Source organism: Halichoeres trimaculatus, unplaced genomic scaffold (assembly GCF_033239565.1).
Source record: "Halichoeres trimaculatus isolate MK-OKI-2021-1 unplaced genomic scaffold, fHalTri1.1 fHalTri1_scaffold_12, whole genome shotgun sequence".
Classification (NCBI taxonomy): domain Eukaryota; kingdom Metazoa; phylum Chordata; class Actinopteri; order Labriformes; family Labridae; genus Halichoeres; species Halichoeres trimaculatus.
Genome location: NW_027437190.1, coordinates 24437683 through 24457345, shown reverse-complemented (window position 1 = coordinate 24457345; position 19663 = coordinate 24437683). Strand labels below are relative to the sequence as shown.

At 39.8% G+C, this 19663-nt stretch overlaps 3 protein-coding genes across 7 annotated transcripts in view; all 3 read right to left on the bottom strand.

Annotated features, from left to right (window-relative positions):
• Window positions 1-8934, bottom strand: part of lipeb (lipase, hormone-sensitive b) — a 28163-nt gene extending 19229 nt beyond the window's left edge. Inside the window, exons 1-2 of one of the 2 annotated variants that reach the window (XM_074682815.1) lie at window positions 8785-8923; window positions 3774-3814 (exon numbers count right to left, since the gene is read on the bottom strand). Coding sequence is in view for 1 of the 2 variants with exons in the window: in XM_074682814.1 (XP_074538915.1) it covers window positions 8785-8875 (91 nt within the window). In the remaining variant the exon portion in view is untranslated. Of the gene's footprint in view, window positions 1-3773; window positions 3815-8784 lie in introns of both variants that reach the window. The other variant, XM_074682814.1, reaches the window with a different exon arrangement.
• A 291-nt stretch (window positions 8935-9225) lies between these two features.
• cd79a (CD79a molecule, immunoglobulin-associated alpha) lies at window positions 9226-13228 on the bottom strand. The gene is made up of 5 exons (XM_074682840.1): window positions 13088-13228; window positions 11215-11541; window positions 10432-10547; window positions 10129-10191; window positions 9226-9939 (listed from the first exon to the last, which is right to left on the bottom strand). Exons 1-5 carry the CDS (start codon window positions 13125-13127, stop codon window positions 9814-9816), a joined length of 672 nt encoding a protein of 223 aa, XP_074538941.1. The 5' UTR covers window positions 13128-13228; the 3' UTR covers window positions 9226-9813.
• Window positions 13229-13623: 395 nt separating this feature from the next.
• arhgef1 (Rho guanine nucleotide exchange factor (GEF) 1) overlaps window positions 13624-19663 on the bottom strand; it is a 44839-nt gene continuing 38799 nt past the window's right edge. For all 4 annotated transcript variants that reach the window (XM_074682811.1, XM_074682810.1, XM_074682812.1 and 1 more), the window contains 9 exons: window positions 18950-19117; window positions 18775-18862; window positions 18564-18671; window positions 18419-18471; window positions 18164-18307; window positions 17953-18078; window positions 17341-17525; window positions 16744-16848; window positions 13624-16490 (listed from right to left, as the gene is read on the bottom strand). In XM_074682811.1, the coding sequence (XP_074538912.1) occupies window positions 16774-16848; window positions 17341-17525; window positions 17953-18078; window positions 18164-18307; window positions 18419-18471; window positions 18564-18671; window positions 18775-18862; window positions 18950-19117 (947 nt within the window). In that variant the 3' untranslated portion in view covers window positions 13624-16490; window positions 16744-16773. The remainder of the gene's footprint in view (window positions 16491-16743; window positions 16849-17340; window positions 17526-17952; window positions 18079-18163; window positions 18308-18418; window positions 18472-18563; window positions 18672-18774; window positions 18863-18949; window positions 19118-19663) is intronic.

Genomic DNA, 19663 nt, shown 5'->3' with positions numbered 1-19663 from the left:
AGAGTTTTAGAAACTTCATTATTCCTCCTGCTCTCAAAACTGAGCTGGTATCTTGTCCTGCAAGCAGAAAAAGGAGCAGCCTGATCCCTATTCTGCACCATGACCACACTCTTTATCAGCATGTAGACACTACAGCAGCCCAGGTGGGATATCATGGGATGTATCCTACAAAATGTTCTCTTACTTCTATTAACTAATCCCACACAGCCAGGCGAATAGAGGCTCATTGATTGAAACGTGTTAAGCAAGCCTTGAAATTAAATGATGTAAATCCGAGCTAAGCAGCAAAAATCCGCAGAGATCTAGGCAGACATGCATGGAGCAGGAGGAGAAGGCAGAGGCCCCTTTGCTCACGTCATGCTGCTGGGAACAAACCCAGATTAGTCATACACTGACGAAAAAACACAAACACTCTCGCATAAGAGTCCCAAAGGGAGGTATACAGCTGTGTGTGTTTATCAACTGTTCCTATCTCTCTGCATTAATGCAGTATAACAAAGATCCAGAAAGATCTACGCCCCCGTTGGTTGAAACTGAGCTCTTCTGCCACCTGAGACCTGTGTTTCCACAACACCAGGTCAGGGAACCAGCTGGTACTTACTGTATAGAGTGACTGGCATGCTGAGAGACAGAGAACAGGAGAGGGAGAGAACATGCAGGGAGGGGAACAGAGGAGAGAAAACAGAAACAGCTGTGCTTTCCTAACCAGTGTGAAGATGAGAAATAATGGGCGGGAGAAGAAACCACAAAAAAATAACTGAATGTCCTTATTTCTTACTCTGTTTTGTCTGTGTTACTCCAAAGTTTTTTAATTTACATTTATTTACTTTTCCTTGGACTGATGTCATCTCTCTTGTCATGACACTCCAATAACCCGCAGCGGCTTCAGGAAAGACGGACTAATTCTGTTACTAAGAAGTGTTAGCTATTTATATTGCAGGACTAATAAATGTCAAAGAGATAGTAGATTAAGATCTGTTCAACATTCTTCTCAAAGAAAGACTGCTGTGTCTGATCATCTCCTATCACTTATATATTGCAAGTTTCGAGTTTCGTTTTTTCTTTAGAGATAGGGTCTATGTTTTATTGTTTTTGATTAGTATTAATTATTTTCATTGACATGTGTTTTTTTCAAAAAGAGGGTCCATTTCATTTTCATTGTATTTTTTTTCTTTTTCTTGTTTGTTAAATTTATTATATTTTTTGTTTAATTTATTTTATTTAAAAGATCCTGACCTCTTAATTACAGTTAAATACTGTTAAGAAATTAAAGTTTCTTGCTTTTGATGTGGTGTACTCACATTATTATCCCATTTATCATAATTACATCAATGAAAAAATGGAAAATGGAATGGAAAAAAAATGGAAAAATTCAAAATAATATTGACAATAATATCATTTATTGGCAATAATATTTTGGAAAAATTATCGTCTAGCAAAATTTGTTATCGTGACAGGCCTACCCAGACTCCAACTTTGCCCAAAGCAGGCTCTTAGGATGTGGAGCAGAGGTTGGCTTTGCATTCCTCTTTTTTATTTTTTTTTTTTCAAAAAAAAAAAAAAGAGTTCCACCAAATGAAATATTGTTTGGAGGGTCAAAGAAATAATGGAGGCCTTATCACACAATTATTCTGCCATTACCTGTCATTCAGGAAGAGTAATGGGAGAGGCAATTTCTGTGTGCAGGGAGGAATCACAACCCGCTGACATTTATCAGCTGGGTGGCTTGTTACACACACACACACACACACACACACACACACACACACACACACACACACACACACAAACACACAAACAATCTTTGCATGAATAAACGTTCAAGCCATTAGCTCTTTTCTCATATTCCAGTCTTGTCTGTGCCTTTCAGTCAGCCCACTCCCTTATTTTACTGAGAACAATCCTCCACTCACACCAACAGACAAGTCACTGAAATATCTCTCAGTTAAAAGTGAAGTGAGCCCAACTTTGACTCAAATTATAAGTGATAAACTGTCACCAATTTAGCCATCACTTCATGTCTTGTTATCATTTTAAGCCAGATGGAACCGTCTGCATGAGAGATATGCTGCAACAGGGCCCCTGGTCAAAGTTCCAGCCCAAATCAACTAAAGCTCCACAACAGAGATAAATAAGTGAGCAACATGAAGCAGCCCTGATGTTCTTCAACACAATATCATGTTCTATCTTCTCCTGAAAGCCTGATAAAGCAGCTTGAGGCCTAATTTCACATCATTTTGAGCATGTGAAAGAACCATACAGTAAGGCTCCTCACATGACATCAAAGGGTTATTCCACAGTAAAACTGGGAGTTTTAACGCTACTGTACGGTGAGGTTATACTGCATACACAAGATGCCAGCTGTCTCCTTAAACCATATCAGAGTATCTTGTGATGTCTGCTGACATTTGTGGAGATTGAATGGTTTATGATGAGTAAACAAGGAGGAGATCTAAGCGTGAGAGGGAGAGAGTTTGGAGTTACAGACACGGAGCTTCACGCAGTTTTAGTTTAGGATAAAATACTTTAATAAGCTGATAGAGGGGGCAGGAGGGAGGGATCAGAGGGCACCACACAGCGTGAGTAAAGCAGAGTTTTCCATCCACTCATCCTATAAAAACAGAAATCATTCAAATCTGTCATCAAGATCAATAACAGGAACCTGTAGCACTCACATCATGTCAGAACAAATTCTCCGCTTACGTCAAACACACACACACATGAGAACAGTCAGAACGTTGCTTCATCTCAGGGTTTGGCAACAAACCAGTATCACCCGTGTGAGTGAGTGTGAATGTTCTGAATCTAACAAGTCAGGAAACAGTTACTCAATGTGCAACAACTCAGCTGATTACGTCAGCATAAATCTGGAAACACCACAGGGACAAAGAGCGTCTAAAAATACACACATTCGTCTGTCTGCTTAAACGCAATCTGCAGTGTGGGTTGAAGGGACACAATGGCTGCTTTGGTCAAGCGGCGACACGACTGCCATGCTGCAGGACCAGCTTTAGCAGTCAGACCTGCTCGGGCCAGCTGCCAGACTTAAAATTACATCGCTTAATTAGAGTGAGGGGGTACAGCGCTCTGAGCTGGTGTTCTGATAGGCTGCATGTTGACAAGAGTAAGCTAGGCGTGAACTTTATGAACCCCTGGATCAGCATAAGCTGCTCTAAACCTTGCTTAATGATAATGAAGCTAGTGCATATTACACCCCCTGTCTTACTGCAGGGAGCAGATCATATGCAAATAGGATGCAAATGGAGCAGTGCAATCTTAATGGAGCGCTCACTCAGAGTCCAAATAGGCCCAGTGATGACTTCAGCTTTGCTTGACGGAGGATAAGGAATCAAACACATTAAAAGAAATAGATGTCACCACACTACGACGAGGACAGCTGTCAGTATACAGTCATAAGGAGGAAGAAATGTGACTGACTCACTTGTTTTGGCAACAAATTCACTACAAGCAACATGTTTCACCATCAGCACCCTTTTTTGTTACCGACACAGGAGTCATTGTAAACCAGCAGGAACTATTAAGTTGTACCTGGCCTCTCCACATAAAAGATGAATGACAGTGGACATCAATAAGTCATGTACAACAGCACACAGCAGCAACATTACAAACACATAATGACTCCTGCGGGGCTCCCAAGTACAGTGTGAACTGAGTGTTTGTAGAAAACAACCTGCTTCAGGGAGAGAGTGAAAGCTAAGGGACGTGGACTAGCTACAGGAAGACAAGAAGAGAAAAAAAGTTCAAGTATTTACCAGCGTCTGAGTTCAAGGCTTTGTCCTTGTTTGTCTCCTCTCTTCCACGAAAGCAACGGGGGCATGAGGGAGAAGAAAGATAGAATGAGAGATAGCGAGAGAGGGATGACAGAGAGGAAAGCAACACGGTTTCTCCGGCTGGTTTTGATGTCTCTCGTCTCTACGATGGCATCCTTCCTCGATCAGAGAGTCAAAGACAATTCCACCTAGAGGCAATGAGCCGTCCTTTTCTTTTCTCTCTGCTGGTCCCTCCCAAGCCTCTAAAAACAGAGTCTGGATGCTACAGGCAACTTCAGCCCAGTTAACTTTCTCCCTGACACTGGCTTTTTTTTGCTATTGGCTGTTCAGCGTGCAACTCCCTGTGACCTTCAACCTAATTGGCAGATCTTATAGAGACAGACATTGGCAGGGACACAGCCATTATGGGCTGTGATCAATATTTCAGCTTTTATTACATCTTAGGGGCTACTTTCTTGTTTAATAAAGGCACAAACCACATGACATAAACAAAGCTGTAAAAGCAACAACTATCAACAGGCTTCAAAAAGAGAAAAATCAGAGCCCAAATTTAAATCTTCAAAATATTGGTGGGAGAAAAGAATGAATTTATGGGGATTTTTTGTTTAATAATTTTAAATCGTGATTTTTTTGTTCAATTTTTTTTTTCCAAGTTTAAGTCCTTTATTTGAGTCTTTGTCTATAAGCTGGGTTGGATGGATAAGATATCAGATTCCCTGAAGAATTCTTAAAAATTAACTCACATGTGATGTGCATTTTTTGGGAAAATATGACTCCTGACAGAGCCTGTAGACATCATCATCATCATTCATCTTTTTCCACTAGGTATGGTGTTAAAAAAAAGCAAACTAAAAATCACAAAAATCAGAACTATCAAAGAATCCCGATTTAAATCAAATTGGCACCCCAAAAATCACAAAAGAATCAAAATGAGAGACAAGCATATTTTCCCAGCCCTGCTGTAAAATGTTATAATGAAAAGTCGTGGATAAATCAATGTGAATTTCAAACTAGTCAATATTTTCTGATGATCCCAACAATTCTCAACCTAGAGTGCAAGTCTTGCACAACACTGCATATTTGGGGGACATCTTTTGATAACATTTGCATGAGACCTTCTAACATTTGTTAAGTATTTGTTTGCAGTAGGAGCTTGGAGTATCACTCAACTGTTGAGAAATTTTGGGAAAACAATACTGGGCAGGGACAGGCTGTGCACACAAATAAGAGAATGAAAAATTTCAGTCTTTTCCAGGAGATATATGACCTTAGCTCAGATTTCTGGGCTGATTTCACAACTGCAAGTCCCATAACTCAAGGGACTAAGACGTGGCTTTTCACCCACAGACATGGAAACAAAAACACTAGGACATGACATTTAAACCCTGACCAAAATATAAATGATGCTGTTTATGCTTGTATTGTTGGAGTTCTTATTTCAGCCCCATTTTTTTGCTCTTTCATCCAAGACATTCTGTGATCCACATAAGAAATGTGTAATTAAGTGTAATTAATTGACTGATGTACAGCAAAAGGTTATGAGCCATCACTGAGACAAAGACTCAGTATTAGGACCAGGTGCTAGCCCAATGAAATAAACCAGCCCCAGAGATGGCTTTGTTGGTCCAATTTCAGGGTTCTGGTATTCCTGCTGTCTAGAAGCTTCATGTTTACACATGTCAAATCAGCTTGAACTTATCTGCCATAATCTTGACCCTTCTCAGTCTGTTGTCCTTTTTTAAGCACCCCTTGTGGAAAAGTTGTGGAGATTCCTCTATTTGTCAATCGGTTTCTTATGTGTAGGGATGTTCGATACAGTTTTTTTTTTCAAACACATACCAGTATAAGTACTCCCTCTTGAGTACTTGCCTATACTGAGTACCAATACTAGCACTTTTGATACATTAAATTTAAACTTTCAGTGACAGATCATTTCAAGTCCAAAATAAAACACAAACAACTCTCTCTGATTCTCTGAGTTTATAAATTTTGAAAAAAAAATCATATTAAAGTGCACAATAAAACTAATAACTTTCAGAGTATAAATATTTTTGAAGTAAATTGTAGTGCAAATGAAACAGTTTAACTGTTAACTCTCCCTGGTTGATTCAGGTTGTCTGAACTGGACCTGTTGCATATTTGCCGTGGTGTTAAACTGCAGCAAGTAGAAGCAACTACTGGGGAGAAAAACTTACTCGACCTAAGATTTTTTTACCTTGAGTATTGGTTGCTGATATTGGCAGCCTTCACAAGCACCAATATCCTGAAAAAGGCTGGTATCGGCCCGATACTGATACCTGGTATCGGTACTTGCCCATCCCTACTAATGTGTTTTGACAAAAAAAGCAAACATTTCTGTTTGAAAGCTCTAAAGTCAGAGCTGATCTGTAATCTGATACTGATGCACTTCCACACATACATTACTACACCTTCTTTACCTTTTCCTGGATGGTTAAACATAGGCCTGGGACGACAGTCCATAAACCAATAAATCGAACAATAAATCAAATGAACTCAATAATTTTGCCAACCCAATATATCACTATTGAAAGTTATTGATATCCAACTACCATAGTAAAAATACTCATAAAAATAAAATTATACTGCATTTGAAAGTGTGTATTGCATTATTATGGTATATTATTATTGTATTAGTGGTTAATTTGGTCTCAAAATAATGTCAATACCATTGTGTATCATCAATAATTGTGGGACAATATATTGTCTAGCAAAATTTTGTTATCGGCCAGGCCTAGTTAAACGTGTTTGAAAGGCAGACTTGTTTATTTTTTAAGTCCAGCGAGAAAACAGAGGTTTTGTTAAAAAAACAGACAAATATTGGTCTTTTTGACATGAAAGATTTGCTGTTTAATATGCATGACAAAATGTGGACAAGCTTCATTGAGGTCTAGAATAGATGAGACTTAAGTCACTTCTTATGCTGTTCCTGTTTTGGCTTCTAGGGCTGCACCGATGCAGTCTTTATATTTGTTATAAGTTTTGATACTAGGGATGGGTACCGAGTTAGGTTCTTTTATGGGTACCGACCGAATTCTGACAAAAGTACCACGTAACAATTCATGTAAAGTCAAAAGGTACCATGTTTAGGTACCTAAATGCATCCTTGTGACTTTGAAGGAGTCGAAGAGTAGGCAATTTTCCACGCTGAACTTGAACACAGCATTGCAAGTTTATATATTATAGAATAAATATGTTAAATTGAAAAAAATATATATTTCATTATTAAACAAATTGATATTTTTTACCACATTAACACACAAAAGTACCGAAATTTGGTACCGTAGAGTACCGGTATCGATTGCCAGGTACCTGGCATCAGTACCGTATCGTTTCAAATGTGAAATGTACCCACCCCTATTTGATACTGACTCAAAAAGTACAATTGGATATCAATAATATAGGGCTAATCCAACAGATCAATTGAACTCAATCTTGCAAAATAAAGTTTAATTCTCAGTCTCATCCTGATGTTGAGGATGAGGTTATATTAATACTGATATCAGATCAGATCAGTATCAGCTGATACCAAAGCCCTGGTATCGGTACTGGTATCGGGGTTCAAAAGTGGGATAGTTGCATCCCTAGTGGATTCTATTCAGTGGCTCCCTTCAGTTTCTCTGTTACATATCCACACAGACCCTGAAATGTCTTTTTAATAACAAGGATAGAGAACTGTGCCCATTTATTGAGTAGATTTTCACTACCTTTTTCTCTGGTTGGGCTAAAAGGTTTTCCAGACAATATACTTACCATGTTTTTCCTTTATGAGACACATGTTTGGTCTGTCTTTTTGAACTTTGCCTTGATATATGACACTCTACTAAATGCCATGCATAAAGGAAGCAAGCTTTAAAAATAGAAAACCCGTGCAGTGCTCAGGCGAGAGGAAGCGCCAACAGCAGGGGCTCTGTAGTGTTGTGTTGGGGCTGTGACCCTTCTCCCAGACAGAACACCTTCACAATCACAAGGACCAACCAAACAACAGGAAACTACAACAATGAGCCTCCACACCCCCTACACATGAGACACACAAAGTTTCCTTTTACTGTATAATGCACCAACTTGGATTAAATAGAAGATTACAGATCTGATCTCCAGGTCTAATGAGAATTGAGCATGTTAGCTGCCTCATGCGAGATTTAGGATTAGATTCAAACTCCTCTAATCTCATTACACAGGCCCAAGTCTAATAAAAACACCCCATTCATAAAAAACCTGAGTGGAAATGTTCTGATACTGTAGTAAAACTGACATTATGTGGCATTTCGTTGGGCTCCTGCAACGGAGAGATAAGTTCACATAACAACACATTAAAGCACCGGAGGGGGGTTGTTAGTCACATTAACATCAGCTCCACAAGTAGCATCCTGTTGAGTCGCTTTTTTTAACAGTCCGCCCTGTCTTTCATGATGTGTCTGCCTGCTCTGGTTTCACACAGACAGTCCTGATCTACTAGTTCACCTTGTCGATTTAACCACAGGAGTTCATTGTCTAACACTGGGGACTGGAGGTTAATCTCGTTATACCCAATCCTCACCCTTCCCCTTCTAATTTAGAGTACCTGTTCAGGTGTGTCCAGTCAGTGTCAGCTGCTAGGGGCACAGAGGGTGAAAAAGTGAACATGAATCAAGCATTGAGGCGTGTCTAGAACGATAACATTATTACTGCTACGACTAACGGTACACATAACAACAGCTGTTGCTATTATGCTTCTGACTACAAGCATGGCAGAAAAGGAGGATGAATAGATTCACACAGTGCCTCCTCGTTTTGATGTCACGCAATAATCACGGGATGTGAACAGCTGAGACAGAGCCGTGAAATCCCGGCAGTTCATTTGAGCTACCAGCGGCGAGCTAACGTAGCTGCTAACGGACGCTAACCGGAGGTGACAGCTCAGGAGCGTCCAAATTAAGAGACGTTATGAAAGGGAAAAGCGACGGAGGTCAGCGTGGCACAGAGAAAAACTCACCCACTGGACCTTCTTTGTGTTTCGACGAGCGTCTCCCATTCACATTTTTCTCAAACCTGCTACTCCCACCACTCTTCTTGCTCGACGCCATCTTCGCCCACTCTGTTTACGCACCGCCTCTCACATCTCTCCTTCATACCTGCCTGCGAGTGAAGAGGCCCCGCCCACAGCAAAATGGAATGTCTGCGTCACTTTCCAGTAGCCAATCACGACATGAATATTCGATACGGATCTGCCCCGCTGCTTTGGTTTTACAGTTCGGTTTGACATGTGAGTCCTTGTTCATTCATCCAGAATGAAGGGCTTTAATGGTTATTGAGACACTAAGGGCATTCATTGGGTTTATCCTTTTAAATGAAACTTTATTCCTTCAGCACAAAGCAACAAAAGTTTTACAGACCATAAAGTCGTTCTGTAAAGAAATGAAAGAATAACGCAATTTTTATATTTACACATGAAGAAAACTAAAGTCTCACTTGAAACTTTTCTGGAACAACACGATATTCTTTTGTAGGCTATATGAAGACGGCTGAAGAAATTTCACTTGATCTATGGTTGTTAAACAAGACAGATTATTTCAGAACCATGTTGTTCTAGTATAGCACCCTATCTAACTGTTGTAGTAGCATTGCATTTTTCAACACAGCATTTATTATACAGATGAGCACACAGGTTATAAGAGTAAATGGTCATGTCCTTTCAATATCTTGTGTAAGATATATTGCAACTGCATTACTGTACATTCAAACTGCACATTTTGCACTTTCTGTTTATAATGTAACTATTTGTTCCTCATTTCAATTAATAATATAATCCTGCTTATGTATATCTGTGAATATTTATTTTTATTGAGTATGCATTTCTGGTATGCTGCAATCTATTTTGTTGCATGTTCTTGTGAAATATGTAATAACAAAGTTGAATCTCCTGCATTGGCCCCATAACTAAGCTACACATAAGCTAATATTACAAAGCACACACGTCATTTAATTTTGAACACTGCAATACATTTTAAGCTCTCCTTCTACTCTAAGGTTTCTCCAGCTGGATCTCCTCCTCCTCTTCTTCCAAAATGCACACATCCTCGTACGGGTCATGTGCCTGGGAGCGCTCAATCTGGTCATATGTGGTGCTACAATCGTCCAGATTCAGCCCCTGTGGTGTGTGAGATCAGACGAAAAGCAACTCAGACCACAAAAACCAATGAAAGAAATCAATTCATTGGTTTAAACATGTTCATACAAATCAATGTTCCGTCTTTCAACAATGTGACATGTAACTATTTTTGCTCATGATCATGTGCGTTGACCACACCAAGGATTTGAGTCATTTATTAAAGTTTACCTGATATATATTTTCCTCTTCCTTCCTCACTTTCTTCTTTTCCAGTTCGCTTAGTTTCCTTGACTGTGAGGGGAAAAACAGAAGTGTGCTGAAAAATGGAGACTTCCCGTGAAAGTGTACAGAACAGATAAAGTAGGGTAAGCTAACAGATTTCTATAATTTCTGGTCTGTTGACATAACAGATCGGGCATTTTCCTTATTGAGAAATAACCCATAGTTTTAAATCCGTGCTTGGGGTCAGGGGTGACAGACAGGTCAAGGCGTGTGAATACACAGTTGTTCAGAATGAGGTGTTATTCTGACCTGAAGGAGAAGCGTGGCTGCAGGAATGACCACAACCACAAACAGCATCACTCCCTCAGCTGTCAGAATTTTGTTTTTAGTGCTCTCCTTGAGGTCTAAAGTCTTCTCCAGCGGCTCTGAGTTTTCACAAAAAATATAACAGAAATTTGAATTTACTGTAAGTGGAGTGTGAACATTAAACAGACACTGGGCGGTTTAAAAAAAGAATTAGGGTAACTACATAATTACTTAACGAGCTTACTTGGTCTTTTGTTATAAAGTTGACTGTTTAGTTATGTAAGAGCAAAAAAACCAGTTTGCTTAAAGAAAACATGTTTATATATAAAATGTTTGGTATTTGTAATATTATTCCTGTGATCTAATGGATGTTATTGTTTTAAGTAATCCCAAAAGAGCAAAGTGGTTGATTTTACATTTCTGCCATCAGGATTTAATTAGATGAATGCACCAGACATCACAGTGTGACAAACACTTCTTGCATAATTCCAACTTGGCCTTAAATGGGTGCTATTTAAAGCAAATAAAGGGTGCTGTAATGAGACCATCCTAATGATGTAAAGATTAACAAAGCTGCCATTTGCAAGGCTGCTGCCACTCATCCAGCTCAGCTCGATGACAGTTAACAGGATTTATGGCTTATGAGGTGTAAGCAGTACTTAAAGCTCACTTGACTCCATTCCTCTCTGTTGAAGAAGCATACTAGCTTTTAGCACAAAACTGTCCTGCAGACAGGCTCTTCTGGTGCATTTTACACAAACACACAGACACACACAAAACACTTACTGAAGACGTGCAGGTAGGTGCCATGTGTGAAGACTTTGCTCTTATTCAGCCAACACTGATAAAAACCTGAGTCTTTCAGCTGGACTGAGGGGTAGTCGATGATGCCACAGAACAGTTTGGAGCCCTTTTCTTCAGGACTCACAAGGCTATCATTCACAGGAAGTGGACCTTTGACTGTGTTGTTTTCATGAACAAATCTGTACCATACAAATTTCTCTGACTTCTCTTTGGCGGTGTAGCAGCACTCCAGGACAGCTCTGTGGCCATCCTGCACGCTCAAGTAAGGCCTGTCATCCTCCAAAAACACCTCAGCCTGAGCGATCACCACTGTGGAGGGAGCGGCAGTTATTTCATGCTGTTATTTATTGTATTCACGATGAGAAATAACTGTACAGAGTAACTTGTATTGATGCTGGGCTGATAAGGCTGAAAAAGATAAACAATATTATCAAGAGTTCTGTTAAATTTACAAATCATATCAGTCTTATGTTGACTTGGAAATGGGGCAAAGGCAGCACATCCATTTTTTCAACAAAAATTGTTTTAATTTCAATATGATAAGAGCACCCCTTTAAAAAAATAAAAAATAAATATGCCCAGGGATGACAAAACACTATATGGGTGTGTAAAGCAAAGGAGGAATATCTTTGAACCAGTTGGGTTAGTCACATGGTTCAGAGGATTAGGTCAATCCAGAGAGCCTGAGTCTCTAAGAGGTAAAGATGGGAAGAGGTTCAGCACTGCGTGAGCAACTACTTGTGCAAGTAGTTTTAAGACTTCAGAATAGTTTTCCTCAAAGTTAAATATCACAAACTTTAGGGATTTCACTATCTACAGAAATATCATTACAGGTGCTGAGGAGCTGCGAGATCTACTGGACAAGGCCAAAAAGCGATGGCTGTGAATTTCAGGCTCTCAGGCACAGCTGCTGTAAAAACAGACAAAACTCCAAACTCTAAGTAGACATAGTTTGTTTCTGCATCCAAAAATGTAGGTAAAACTACCATGCCAAGAGAAAATCATTTGTAAACGTGATTCAAAAACACTGGCTAGTTGTCTTGGCCCAATCCCATTTATGATGGACAGAGACAAAAAGGAAAACAGCGCTTTGGTCTGACCAAATTACTAAAACAGGAGAGGCCTTACTGCAAAACAATGCCTCACCGCACCCTGCATGTAACAGCATGTCTCTGTAATTGAAGAGTCTGCTAAACTGGCTTGCCAGCAGTCTGAAATTGTCTCCTATTGAAAACATTTTGTGCATCATCAACCAAAAGCTACAAGAAACCCTCATTGTTGAGCAGATGAAAACCCCTCATGAAGCATGAAAAGGACAGGCTCCAATTTTCAAACATTTACAGAGTGTTGTTTGAAGAAGAGGCGATGCGTTAAAATGGTAAACACGTACATGTACCAACTGCTCTGAAATGTGTCGCTGGCTTTAAATATAAAATCATCAAACAAAGAAATATTTCAGTTTCAACATTTAATGTGTCGTCCTTGTAATACTTTGACTAAATCCAGGATTTTAATGGTTTGCAAAATCTATTCTTGTCATCATTTTACACATTTACCCAATTTCTTCAGAATTGTGGTTGTACATTATAACTAACCTAAGTGGAGCAAGCACATAACATGGTACCATCGCCACCTGTTCTCTAAGGAGATGTGGATCACTGAAGCAGAAATCAGCCTAATAAAGAGTTAGCTTGAAAGAGTAAATATATCAAACTTTATAGTGCTAACATGATAATATGATGATACTTTCCATTTCGAAGAAGTTAAAGGAAGCAATACAATTACAAACTGTTGAACAGTTCATGATACAATAAGAGATTTAGACAAAACTGCATATTAAATTCATTTGACTCACCAGCAAGGCTGCAGAGAAGCAAGTTTGTAACAGTCCCCATTGCTTAAGAATGTTAAATCAAAAGGTTAAAAACAAAAAAAAGGCAACTCAAATAACAGCTAAAACGTTTCTTTGTAGCACAATTCACAGCTCCAGTTGTTATTGAACACATTGGTCCTTTACTTTTGTCTCTGACAGGATTTACGCTAGAATGATTTTGGAACTTCCCCCATTTGCATGAAGTTACTGTTGACTGCATTTAGAAACTATGTTTTGTCTTTATGAAGAACAAATTTGCTAGCAAACACACCTCCTTTTTTTCTTTCCTTTTTTTTTTTTTTTTTTTTTTATAAATAAACACTTAGATTTAAAAGAAACATACACTATGGCTAAGGCATGCAACCTGTGTAGGAACCACAAATACTAGAGTCAAATCAGAAAAACTGTTAACCCCAGATCATTCACCTTTAAATCATAGTACAAACTGATAAAACTACAAAACAAGACTTTACTTTCCCAATTTATTAAAAAAATTGAAGAATTAAAAAACAGACACGTACCACAATTTTCCTGAAGTATACATCATTAAAGAGCCTTTTACACAATAAAAATCAAAAGCCAAATACACAGTATAATTCTTGCATATTCATTGTTTATAGAGAGACAAAATGGCAAAAATAGCAGTATCTTTTCTGAGACAGTTGAGGGCTTGCAACCAATCCCAATGTAAGGATTGGATTGTTTCTGTCAAACTCAGGTCTCCGTAAAAACAGTTTAACCAAAACAACTCTGATTGTGTTTCAGGTTCAGGAGCGCTTTACGCAGCTTAAGAAGGCACCACTTTATAACTACACTCTTTTCTCTACATCTAGGTTTGTTGATGTAGCAAAAGCAACTGTGGGGAGACAGCAAGAAGTGAAAGAAGAGTTTCTCAGGCAATGAGCGACAGTGAGCTGCTGCGTCAAAGTTTAAAACCCCGTCATGAGATGCTCTCCTGACACATATCCCATTATGTATCTGGTTAAGCCACAGCACAGAGTGGGTTTAAACTGAAAACAGACACCAAAACATAGGCTTCATTCACAATATTTGCATAATTATTTCTTTCATTCATGCATAGACATGATTGCAGACAAATCCCATCTCTCTCCTTTGTTCTGGTCAAATGCATAGTTCATAATTACATAAGCTTGGCAGAAGACAATAACATAAATCTCTGTGGCCCGTCAGAAAACATCAAATGAAACACACAACAAAATATGGACTGTGAAGAAGGAGGAGGTGATCATGCAAACACAAATGAGGGTGTTATCAAGATGTGTGTAGCTACCAAGCATAATAAACACAAATAGGGGGCGCTAATTTATGTATTTTCTACACTTTGTTTTCCTTCAAGGTTACATTTATTTACATTCATTTCTAAGAAACAGACATGGCAGCTATGCACAAACACAGACATAATTTAACAACTTGTGACATCTGGATGAATAATAGAACCACTATTAGCATACTTTCTTTTTGAGGTTCATTAGGGTCAAAGGATTGTGTGATAACAAAGGTGAGAATGCATATCAGGAAGTGATCATGATTACAGTACTACTGAAAGGAATCAAGGAATGAGACTGAATTTATCCTCCCTCCTTTTGTTCCTTGTCTGGCTTCCCTGTAAGGAGTCCTTTTTGTTCTGCTGCTGTAACAGTCCTTTAACCCAGTCACAACAGTCAGTGCCAGCTCAAGTTACACTTAACATACAAAACAGACAACTATATTGTTATAATTATTATATTTTGCTCAATAAATTTATGAAAAGCCAGTAGAAAATCTGACCAAAGGATCTATTTTTGGTTTGGTCATAAGGCTTGGGAAGTCTGAATAAAATTAAAGATGAGAAATAAATGCACTAACCTCTCAAGTTCAACACACGTTGGATTTTGGGGCATTTGGCAGCAAAGTGTGACTACCTAGATAAAGCATACGTTTAGGGAAATAACCACTGGTATGAGGATCGTTGTTATGTCTTTGGTCCTGTGTGCACAGCCACAGTTTGTCCACCTCTCAGAAATCACATAATCAGAATTAAAGCACAATCAACTGCTGATAAAATACAAAAACAGAGCCCAACGTTGATACAAAAAGGGGAACATGAAGTGACTAACATCGTATGATACAGTTTATAACCCCAGCTTAAGTCTTAAGTCTATGAACTTGACATGGAGGAAGTTGACAGCTGGCACTGCGGGACCTTTGTGAACTCAAATGTGGCACTGGGCTTTCAGTGTATCTAACTGTCATATGTGAGTGAGTGTGTGTGGGTGTTTGAGTGTGTGTTTCGTCTTCTCCAGTACAGTGAGTGCAAATCCTAATCTCATCACGACTCCTCCTCACTTCAAATGAACCAAAGCAACATCAACCTTCCTCTGAACTCATTCCTCATCCCTTTGCCTTCACTCTCTACCTTAATCTTTCATACACGTTCTTAGCTCCACATCTTAAGTTTTTCTCTTTTTTTCTTCCCAGCTCACGTCTCTTCTTTCACTTTGGCCCAGTGCTGTAACAGTTTCACTCAGGTGAGGCAACATGTTGACCCAACAAAACTTTGAGGAATAAATAAAAGCAGTAAATACAAACAAATATCCTTAATAAACAGCCTGATTACCTACAGTGCCACTATTTATAAATGTTTCTAAGTGACCTAATAACAATAAGAACCCTCCAAAAAGCAGTTAAAAACTCTGTAACACACATACACACACTGCCTTGGATGCAGACTTTTAAATAATGCAGGCTGCCTACATGAAGCCTGAACTGTACTGAATCAAGAGCAAACATGATAAATGTTGCAAAAACAGTGTGGGTTCAGCTTGTTTAGATAGAGCAAAGTGCATCTCTGTGGTGCTTTGGCATAGACTAGAAACAACACTATATATCAGCAGTAGTATTTCAGTATATCTTCTAATGCTACACTGGCCCCTGAAGGCTTCACCTGGTTCGAGCTAACTCAGGATTTCTCTTTTATCGTACATCTGCTTCTTGCAATAATGTAAATTCTGTTACAGCCTGCATGTCTCTGGTGTGCGTATGTGTGTTACAGCAGATCACAATCATTGCAATTGTTAGGCAGCATCCCTCTCACAGCAACTTATTGCTTTGTTTTTTGTTTGTTTGTTTTTTTGGCACCTTTCCGCAAAAGCAACCTCACCACTCAAAAGTAGGAGGTTTGGTTTTATGTACGACTCTCTATCTAGCATGCATGCAATCATACGCAACTAACACCTGCACACACATCCCATGTTCCATCGCTGAACCACTGCACTGTGCACAAAGCCGCCGTATGGGGGCAAGAGGTCCAGGCATGAGGGTTTAGGAATTTCCAGGTGAGCCACTGAATGGAAGTCTTGCACTTCAAACCAGCATCAGTAAAAATCTGAAGAGGAGGAAAGAAAGTGTAAAAGGTTAGTTTACCTTGTCCCTTTGTCCTTAATATCTTTTGCTTTCCTGCACACACCACCCATGCTCCTATGATCACTGAACAAGCCTAATTGTTGTTAGGAACTCTTTGTTGAGTTTGCACAGTGTAGAAACTTTATTTTGTCTCCCCTTGTGAAGCCATAATAATGACTGATGACACCTAACCTTCTGCGAACCTTCACTTTATATTTCTACATCAGAGTTCTCACCTGAAGGCCAGCAGGTGGCGTGATGGTGTCTTACTGGAAGTTTCCCCCCTTCAGAGAGTACTGGGAAAGGGCCTCCTGCAGTCTGTGATGCTCCTCCTCTATAGTCTGCAACACACAAAATCAATATCACCTTAGGAACCGAGGACAGACACCCGCATCCCCCAGAAGAGACTCACACACACCAATACACACCCCCACACATCTACCTCCTCTTCTTAACATCCTCTCTTCGTCTCCCTCGCTGCTTCTCTGACACATCCCATTGCAAGCGCTGGACATAATAGCCATTTTCAGAGAAGTCCAATTTCACAAAGCAATTTTGAGCCGAGCAATAACAGCAGTGGTTAAATGGTTTTCTATTCTCTAGTTTCTCTTTTGTGCCATTTTGGCCCCATTTGTCCAAACTACACCACAGCTCGCTCCTTACTTAAGTTATCCTCAGTGAAATCCTCCATGTTCGACTGTGTGTCTCTTTTCAGTCAGCTCCTATCTTTTGTTATGTCTCTCATCTTTACCCCCCCTGTCACACTATCTGCTCCCTGCTACATTTTCTAGATATTCTCATCTCTCCCTCTTTCCCTGTTCACCTCCCCTCACCTGTAGTCTCTTTATTTGTTCCTGCAGACTGTGGAGCTTTCTGCGCACTTCCTCCATCCTCTCCTGGGACAGCACCAGGGGTGCGCTGATGCTCCTCTCTTCCTCTCCTCTCATTGCTGCACTTTCTTCTTCACAGGAGATCTCGTTATCCTCCTGCAGTCCCCTGTCTGGGGTCTGGTTGTCGTCTGTGAGAGAGGAGAATGAACAGAGACATGTCATGAGTCAGTTCCATTTCAAATTAAGGGAAATTAAGATAATTAAATATGATATTGAACTCTACTTAAGCCTTTGATTGCCTCCCTTTCTTTTTATCTGAACGTTACTTTTCATTGTTTAATTGCATATAATGTTGGGCTGTCTGCTTTTAATTGCAATTTAATTAAGGTCTACGATTATGACTTCATTTTTTTCTCTTTGCACCTTAATGGAGCTGCTGCAGCCACCAGCACATCAAGTCTCTGGACCCAGACTTGATTTTAAGGTTGTCTGCTATTGTTAACCTCATTGCTTTGAGTAATCACTTACTTTAACAAGATATTTCTCCGCAGCTTAAATAACTGTTGGTTTGAGCTCCATGTTATGCTCCAGACTGTCAGCTTCACAAATTCCTACCTGTTAACTGACAGCTATCTGTTTCTTGGCTGGGCCTCTCTGATTGGTCCTCTCCATTTTCTTCTTCAGGCTGTGAGTCCTCTGATAGGCTGATGCTGCCAATCAGAAGCCTTTTCAGCGACATCACTAAGAGGACACATACGTTAGTTGGACAAAAACAAAAAAACAAAAAAGGAAATAGGGAAGCTGCACAAGAAAGACCTCCATTCACCTTCATCCAAAGCAACGCTAGCCACCTTCTCCTGATCACTGTTAGTGTGGCCTATCAAGTCGAAGCCTTTGTCTGACAGGAAATCGATCAGCCTGTGTGGATGGTCTGCTGGTTTGTCATCCGTCAGGCTGTCCTTATCTCGATCTGTGGACGGACATATGGCTTCTGTTTGGTTTGAGCTTTTAAAAATGTGGAAATATATCAAAAACTGTACTATTTATCAGGCGTTCAGCTGGTAAAGCACAGTGATCTCACCGCTGCTGCTTTTTAAACTTCCATTTTCAGTGGGGCTCAAAGGGGCAGTCAGTCTGATGGAGAGAAAATGACAAAAGAAATAAGATAAGTGAACTTCTGCACATAGTGACACAGCAATGCTACGCACACATATAGAGCCACATACGAGGAGGGACTGAAGGGAGGTCCTCCATTCCCAGGAGGCAACGTCAGCTTCATGGGTGCTCCACTCTTCTTCAGATCATCCACTGCTGCTTTGATCACATCAGTCCAGCTGCAAAAACACGCACAGACAAACAAATGAGACAGCCCTTCTTGGGATTTGCTCTGATGGAAAAAAAAGGAACATGAAATACTTTGTTTTTCCGGTCACTTACATCTTTTTTTCTCCAAGAGACTGAGTCACCAGTTCATAGATCTGAGCACCACTGTCCCAAGTAAATATGACGTAGAAGGCCTTTCGATCTGACAGAGGAAAAAACACAAAGGGTTGAACAATCGATCCCAGAGTGGAAGTGACTGCATTTCTCTATGGGGTAACTTAGGGCTGACCTGTGGCCACATCCCGTAAGAAGACAGAGTCCAGCTTGATAATTGGGCTCAGCATCTGCTTGCCCTCCTGGACGGCGATGGTACTTTTACTCTGGCATTTGAGGACCATCTTGTCGTCTTGCCTCTGCAGCAGCACGAGCAGGTCCCCGAGCAGTACGCACTGCACCTCTGAGAGACAGAGAGGAAGATGAGCAGAGGGGTGGAGCAGAAAAGATAGCAGAGAACAGAGATAAAGAAGTTTTCTCCCATGAGTAGTTCTTATGGGAGTTATTCAAGTATAGCTTTATCACTGCAGATTGTTTTTATTAATTATTTATGCATTATATAAAAATATCACACATAATTTATGAAGCTATGTCTGCTTAATGTGTATCAGTTGGCAAACTGCTGCAGAAGAGTTTCCCGTCAAGAAATAAAGGCAGTTACTCGAATTTACATGAAACCAAGATATCAGTAATGAATTAAAATGGATTCAAAAAACAGAAGTTAAAGGGCAAGAAAGATCTCATAAAAAGCCCCTGCATTGCAGCTGGATTTCCTTTTATGGCAAGCTCTAATCTAAACATGTGAAAAAGGGAAACGAAAACAGAAACACTGATAAACAATTCTTAATGCCCTAAAACACAGCTTGATAAATGTTGAAGTGGGCTTGTGGGAGAAACAAAAATGCAAAGCATGTCAGGGCAAATGTATATTTAGCTTAAGAAGTGTTTA